Source organism: Photinus pyralis, unplaced genomic scaffold (assembly GCF_008802855.1).
Source record: "Photinus pyralis isolate 1611_PpyrPB1 unplaced genomic scaffold, Ppyr1.3 Ppyr1.4_LG5, whole genome shotgun sequence".
Classification (NCBI taxonomy): domain Eukaryota; kingdom Metazoa; phylum Arthropoda; class Insecta; order Coleoptera; family Lampyridae; genus Photinus; species Photinus pyralis.
Window position 1 is genome coordinate 10,578,518 of NW_022170596.1, and position 7,634 is coordinate 10,586,151.

The 7,634-nt window shown below is 37.0% G+C and overlaps 1 protein-coding gene across 1 annotated transcript; it reads right to left on the minus strand.

Moving 5' to 3' along the window:
• Positions 1 to 3,686: 3,686 nt before the first annotated feature.
• On the minus strand, positions 3,687 to 6,377 carry LOC116170152 (gastric triacylglycerol lipase-like). The gene is made up of 7 exons (XM_031486343.1): positions 6,153 to 6,377; positions 5,775 to 6,094; positions 4,415 to 4,661; positions 4,213 to 4,368; positions 4,081 to 4,165; positions 3,891 to 4,033; positions 3,687 to 3,839 (listed from the first exon to the last, which is right to left on the minus strand). Exons 1-7 carry the CDS (start codon positions 6,330 to 6,332, stop codon positions 3,687 to 3,689), a joined length of 1,284 nt encoding a protein of 427 aa, XP_031342203.1. The 5' UTR covers positions 6,333 to 6,377.
• Positions 6,378 to 7,634: the final 1,257 nt, after the last annotated feature.

Below are 7,634 nucleotides of genomic sequence, written 5' to 3' on the forward strand. Positions count from 1 at the left end.
CACTGTTCAAGTTGGCCCCCCTTCTCCCCACTTCAGCATCTACCAGGCAGAACATTCATTTAGAACCTACCATCAGGTGTAGCAGTAGCTGAATGAGAAGAAGAATCCGCTGAAGTGGGGATGGAAGGTTGTCGAACACCTGAGAGTAATTACAACAGCACATCCTGCAGCTCCCCAGGAATTACTGACCCTCATAGCGGAAGCCTCTTTAAAAAATGGCGCCCGTTGAGAAGGTGGTAAGGTTGTCGTTACTTCAAGGGTTTATCAGTAACATACCACCGACCACTAATGCGCAATTTGTTTTAACAAAAATTAGTTTCCTTAGTGATAATCTCATATTATTTTGTTCTAAAAAATTAAAAAAAAAAGGTGAAAAATTTCTATTGTTACACCCTCCGTAACTCTGGAACGGATCACTTTAGCAAGATTATATACGAGACTATTTTTGTTCGAAATTTAATGTAGATTATTTTTCAATACACTTTTCGTGCGATACCGCATAGTTTTCTAAATATTTCAGAAAAACTAATCAAAACTACTAATTTTCCAACTTTCCTCCCCCCTCCCGCCCAAACCCGAGGCTTAAAATGGTGCAACTTTCTACCAAACAATCTGTGGACTGTATAGAACAATTTGCATTTGGAGGGAAACTTTTACTTTGGACGTTGAGGTTTGGGTCTAATTGCACTGTACTATTAACGCAATCAATTCCATATGTCTCTAATATTTCTTTAACGTAGTCTACTTTACGAATTTGTAGAAAATACGAGTTTAGCCGTGGCTCCTTGCTATTTCAGAAACCTCTGCGGGAGTTTTCTTGGTGATCGGACGCATGGTGAAGTTATGGATGAAGGGCAAACAGACAGACATACGTGCATGTTTAGGTGTAGATCTAATGTTAAGACCACCTCTTAGTTTGAACCTATCCTTGCGTATGAAACGCGCCAGTTTATTAGAAAATGCATCCCGCCCACGCAAAATAGGGAGGTTTCCATTCTCAGTTGATAAACCAACTAAATCCTTACACCTTACCCTTACAATTATTTACAGAGCTTAATCCGGCATCTGGGTGAACGTAATCAGTTGTGTATTTAGCCATGCTTTGTGTTTTGTAGTTGTAAACGCTTTAATGTAAAAATCTCTAGTGATCTTATACTTTGGCCTCTATGGTTAAGCAGGTAATATTCTCACTTACCTTCAAAATTTCAATATTTAAATGTATATGCATTCACAAAAGTGTGAGTTAGGAACACCTAAATCCTTGTAAATCTTAAAACTTAACTGATAGGATAATAAAGTTACTATCAGCTACTACTACTACATTTTCCAAATTAGATGTTACCACTGAACTGAGATACTTTTTTGTTGCTGTTACACCGGAAAAAAATGGGCGCCTTTACAAAAAATGGAAGTAAGGCTACTGTCAAGTTAAAATTATGTCAACCATCGCTTCTTGGGCCATGTCGGTATAGGTACCGTAGGTAAAATGTCTCATGCCATTTATAGATTTTCAATTTTTGCATCTGAACTTCTTTCCACACAGCACCTTTTTTATTCCTATTGTTCTAATATTTATGTTGAAGATTGGCGGAAGTTACATCACCTTGTGATTTGCATTTAAATTCCAAAATTAATGGTAATTCCACAATATTTTTTTTTAAGTTGTTTGTTAATGTAGATTACTTTTTTATGCGAAGCATCTAACGTATTACTTGTTTTGATTAAACAGTTTCATACTCATTTACTTAGTTTTAGGAACTTCCTTGACAAGGCTTTATACTATATACACATTAGGTAACTGTTAACCAGTAAATTTTATTTTTGGGCTGAAGGTCTAAATATTTAGACTGCCATTACGAAATCCTCGATGTAGGACTTAAATTTTGTCAATACGAGAAATTCAGCAGCCTTAACCGCCTCCCCCCAATCCCAAAGAATTATTCAACGGATTTTTAATTAACACCTAGATACAAAGAGAAAATTTATTATGACCACTTTTATATTCTGGGTCGTAATTTGGTCTCGATTAAACGCACAGCTGATCAATTACACACGACATAAATTTATTCGACAAAAATCAATCAATAAAGCTGTAAGAAAGAAAGGCACTCAGGACTCGATAACAACCACGCACGCACATGCGATTGATTGAAACAAATGAAATTTAAAAGAAAATTCTAATTACGTTCAAGATGTCATATATCCGGTCATAATTTTCTTGAACTGACGCACAAAAAACAAACACCAACCGATGACACTTCGGAATCTTCACTACTTTCACTTAATTCTTGGTATAATACTTCACATATTGACATTTAATATAAAAAATAGTGTCGAGTAATAATTTAATATTTACATCCTAAAAATCCCTCATGTGGGTCGAGAAATAGGTATGCGTGGGTGACGTGCATACTTTATTTATGAATATATTGCATACTAAATAGAAGAGCACAATAGCAACGAACGTTTTCGGGTTCTGGTAAAAGAATCCAAGGTCTAAAGTCAGATGTTTGACAGTTTTTATGTTTCTACATATAGAACGAAAATAGCTCAACAATCCTATGCCGTTTACGCAAGCATTTTAGTATAAGGGAGGTATTGCATTGGAGTAAAACATGACCCCTCACTTTTTTACGGAAATACAGGTTTTGAAACAAAATCTCGATGATGTCGGTCTGTGGATCTGTGTGTCCTACTTTCATTTCCGGCTAAACTGCTGAATCGATTGAAACCAAATTTGGTACACATATGTTTACCCCGCTCCATAGTGCAAGTTCATTTGTGTGGTATTTCATGAAGTTTAACGTTTCCCGGTCGCTTTTTCGTAGATTTCCGGTACTCATTTTGAACCGTGAACTGCTTTTTCACTAGGGAATCTATTCAAAATGGTCCGTGAAATATCAAACAGGTTTGATTTACATCCTCACGATCGTGACGTCTGTCGTATCAATTCGTCTCTATCTTTATCTCACGCCTCTGTGGGAGTTTTCTTGGTGATCGGACGCATGGTGCAGTTATGGATGAAGGGCAAACAGACAGACATACGTGCATGTTTAGGTTCAGATTTAGTGTTAAGACCACCTCTTAGTTTGAACCTATCTTTGCGTATGAAACGCGCCCGTTTATTAGAAAATGCATCGCGCCCACGCAACTAGGAAGGTTTCCATTGTCAGTAGATAAACCGACTACCCTTACTCCTTACCCTTACATTTATCTAATCGTTAATTTCGATAGACATAAATACATAACTTACACATAAAGGACTGTCCCTTAACCTTCAATACCCGGTGACAATGTTGGTCTGAGGAAAATTATTGTATCCTTGTGTGAAAAGTACAGTCATGAAATATCAAAGAGGAAACTGCTTTGATATCTTCACCACATTCTGCGGAAGTACACAAGGTTTTTCTCTTCACAAAGCTGTAAGTTTAAAACCACGGAGGGCCATGGAGAAGCTTTTGTAGACAATAATATCCTATACACCTACAGCTACACAGATCAGGGAATCAGAGCCAAATTGCGCTTTTTCCATAACACATGGGAGCTTAATAACAAGCAAAGACGGCCGAAAACTTGTAAGTTTTGTAAAAAAAAAAGATTTTGATTTAATTTGTCCCCATTCAGCAGCAGCAAGTGAATCTTCAGTGTCTAATTCTACGGATTAAACGGCAAAAAGGGAATACCTTTTATTTCTTGGAATATTTCTTAATTATTTCTATCAATTTACTATGTAGAACAGGAACAATATTCTTTGCCCATTGAAAATCCATGTGACTGTAATCCTTAATAAACTGTTTCTCTACTAGGTTTGGCAGTTGAGGTATCAGTACCTCTACATCCTAAACAAGCAGAAACTAATTACTGATTAAAATTCAAGCGAAGGTACTTACAGAGCGAGTGGAGAGTCCGTCCGAACCTCCATAGTAGAGTGCTACCGGTGCAGTGATTGCACTAATGTTGTACTTTGACGGAGTTTTGGTCCCATATTTCTTTACATTTTCATCAATTCCGTAATCGTACATTTGAAATTGCTCTTTAATCATAAATGATTTTGTTTTTAGCTGTAATTTAGTGGGTTACCTGAGATAGCCAATTGAACGTAATGGAAAATCATCCTCGTTGAAGTTCCAGCGGGATATTCAGCAATTATTGCTGGAAGCGCAGTCTGCAAAGTAAGCACAATATTTAGTAAGTTTATGCGTCGATGGTTACCGTGTTAAAATGAGGACTATATCCTCCAAAGAAGTAAAAGATGGATGCACAAAATATTTGAGTCACAGCATAGTCGTTGCATAGCAGGCTACCTAATGAGGCTAATGGCGGTGAGTACGAAGCCAGTTCGTACACCCTATTCTTTTCGGCTAGTTTCTAAAAAAAATATACACATTACAAAAAATCAAAGCTTAGTTTTTACCTGGATTTCGGGTAGATGATGCTTAACAAATGTAACTACGGGGTTTTGCACGTTGAAAACGTAGGCGACGGGAGCGAGCGCGATCATTAATATTATCCTGTCATTGTACTGAGGTTTTGTGGCAGCCATTGCAAAAAATGAGGTAGTTCCTTGAGAATGACCAACGTAAAACAATTTTTTGAAATTTGTCCGTTTCAGGATATAATCTATATTCGCAGTAATATCATATAATCCAACCTCATGAAAGCTGCAAACATTAGTACAAATTAGTAATAGAAAATGGCTTGGGAGCTAGGAAGGCGATTAGTAAACATACATTGGTAAATATTAAGAAACCAAAATCTAACATGTAAAACTTCTTCCGCTAAGCAAAAAAATATATTCAAAGATAAACTACATTAAGCATTACAATGAAAAGTTTATTCATTTTTAGTTAGCTGTGTCAAAATTCTTAAAAATCCCCAGATTATTTATAGTTTTTTATGATTCTCCGTTCTTTTGTCCGTCAGATTGTCTGTGTTCGCTGTAACTCTTAGTTAACATCCCCAAACAGGTATTTTTTATTACTTTTAATTTTAGTCCGTTCGCCCGTCCGTCTGTTCGTCCTTGTGCGCTATAACTTTTTTTAAAAGTGACCGAAGTCCCGTTTAATATTTTCCCTGTGTGTTTATCTTCAAACACAGTGCCGTCGACTTATCGACTACCTTCTTTTAATAAATGCAGTATAACATGTATCGGTTTCGGATAAATGAGGGAAAGAATTCACCAAAAAATGAATACTAAATCAGAAGATAACCGGCAATTATAATTGTATAAACTATAGAAACACATAAAAACTGAATAACTAAAAAAAATTTAAAACAGATCTAAAAAGGATAAGCATAAATAAAAAAGTAAGTTGTTTTTAAATTTTTTGTTGCATTGTATAAATCGTCTGTCGATCATTTTGCATATTAAAGTTTGCTTATTTCGACGTTCCTGAAGAAATCGACCTATCAGAAACATTTTTGTATGAAGATACGGTATTGTATTTTTTTCACTACTAGCGTCTGATGACATGATTATTAACCTTTTTTCCACTTGTAAAGTAGTAAATGTAACTAGCCCGTTAAACTTTCCAGTGTTGTAATTAAGTGCAGATTAAATGCAAATATGTACTGATATTTCAAATTATCCCAAGGCTATAACGCGCATTAACTTATATTAACTAACACTTCAATATCAATGTACCAGAATGTGTAAATTATACGTGGTAAATGAAAATGTTACTCCTTTTGGGTAGATTTTTGGAGCTGAAATGTAATGATAAGATTACTTCATTGTTAGTCCGTATTAACGAATATACTATTATAGTACCGACCTGTAATCAAAAAATTCCTTTTCATTTTGAACCGCGTCCAAGAATTTATGCCTTTTGGACCACCTTGTCCCTCTTGTGTTTGCAAGCCAAACATCATAACCTTCATCCGCCAACATAAATCCCAAACTAAGCCCAGGACCTAAATTTAAGTAAATTAGTGACGTACAAACTAATCCTGGCACAAGAAGAACTGGCAACTGCGATTTCGACGTTAGATTGCGTTTTCCATAAGGTATTCGATAGGTTTCCAGTAAATATCCGTCTTCAGTTTCAATCGTGTGGATCTCCAAAGGATAACCATATTTTTGAATAATTTCTTTCTAAAAGCCGATGAGGGGTACATTGGGTTTGCTCGAGCGCTAATAGAATGAAACTTACAGAGCTTATTCCGGCATCTGGGTGAATGTAATTACTTGTGTATATAGCCATGCACAGTGGTGAACAAATCACTAACAATGAAACTGTTGTAATTTCCATAATGCACGTAGTACCGGTATATGATAAGTGTTTTGTAGTAGTAATCGCGTTAATGTTATAATGTCCAGTGATTCTATACATTGGCCTCCATTATATTAATCAGCTAACATTTTCATATTGCCACTCACTTACCTTCAAAAGTTACGTTTGCTTCATTATCATTTTGAAATTGTTAACATGTATGCAAACAGAATAATCTGGAAAACCCAGATTCATACATGCGTGAGTTACTACACCTAAATCCTTTGCCCAGTATTAATCGCACTACATGTATAAGTACGTCTCAAAAATGAACGGGTAAGAGAATAAAGTTACTACCAGCTGCTGCGCATTTTGAATATTCTCTAAATTAGTTTACTACCTATTTGTTGCTGGTACACTAATTAATAAGTGTTGTTTCGCTACAGGAAAAAAATTGGCGACTGCATAAACTGGAAAATGGGGCTACGGTCAAGTTAAGATTACGAGGTCCGGCTATTATATAACGAGACTGCGCGCGCAGAACGCGTATCAGAAGTGTAGAGGGGGAAACGAACACATCGTAGGAAACCTTGAAGTGTCACCTATTCCAGTCCAAAAAGACGTTTTTGTGCGTTGAGTAGTATTTATGCTATTGCGTTTTGAAGCCAGCGTGTTTTTTTCTCGCGTCGTACCGCAAAACTTGACCCCAGAACAAACACTTGTGCGCCACCAGATCTGTTCAGATGTTCTTGAAAGGTTAGTGGAAGAGCCTGGATTGTTGCAAAGGTCATCACATGCGAGGAAACTTGGATTTTCCAGTATGATGTTGAAACTCCGAGAATGAAAAAAGCAAGGATGTCGAAATCCAAATTCAAAGCAATGCTCATTGTTTTCTTCGACATTAACGGCGTCGTGATGACTCAATGGGTTCCAGAGGGTCAAACTGTGAAACGAACTTATTATTTGCAAGTCCTGGTAACACTGCGAGGGCGAGTTCGTAGGAGACGGCCGCAGTTATGGAAAGACAAGTCGTGGATCTTGCATCAAGACAACGCACCTGTTCATAACGCGCTGTCTGTAAAACGTTTTTTAACCGATAAAAGCATCGCAGTGGTTGAACATGCGCCGTATTCGCCCCATTTAGCGCCCTGCGACTTCTGTCTATTTCCCAAGATCAAGTCTGCCCTAAATGGAACTCGTTTTGGGTCAATGGAGAAGGTGAAGCAAACAACGACGGAGCTACTTAAAGCGCTTACAAAAGAAGACTTTCAGCACTGCTTCCAACAGTGGAAAAAACGAATTATTCGGTGTGTGCAGAGGGAAGGGGAGTATATTGAAGGGGAGCATTCGTTAGATCTGTAATGTTTATAATAAAGACCTTTTTCGTAACCAGTCTCGTTATTTAATAGCCGCACCTCGTAT

Coding starts and splice junctions, on each gene's coding strand:
- LOC116170152 (XM_031486343.1), bottom strand. CDS start 6,332: ATGTATAGAATCACTGGACATTATAACATTAACGCGATTACTACTACA. Junction 4,369..4,414: donor ATCATCTACCCGAAATCCAG/GTAAAAACTAAG, acceptor TATTTTTTTTAG/AAACTAGCCGAAAAGAATAG. Junction 3,840..3,890: donor ACGGACTCTCCACTCGCTCT/GTAAGTACCTTC, acceptor CTGCTTGTTTAG/GATGTAGAGGTACTGATACC.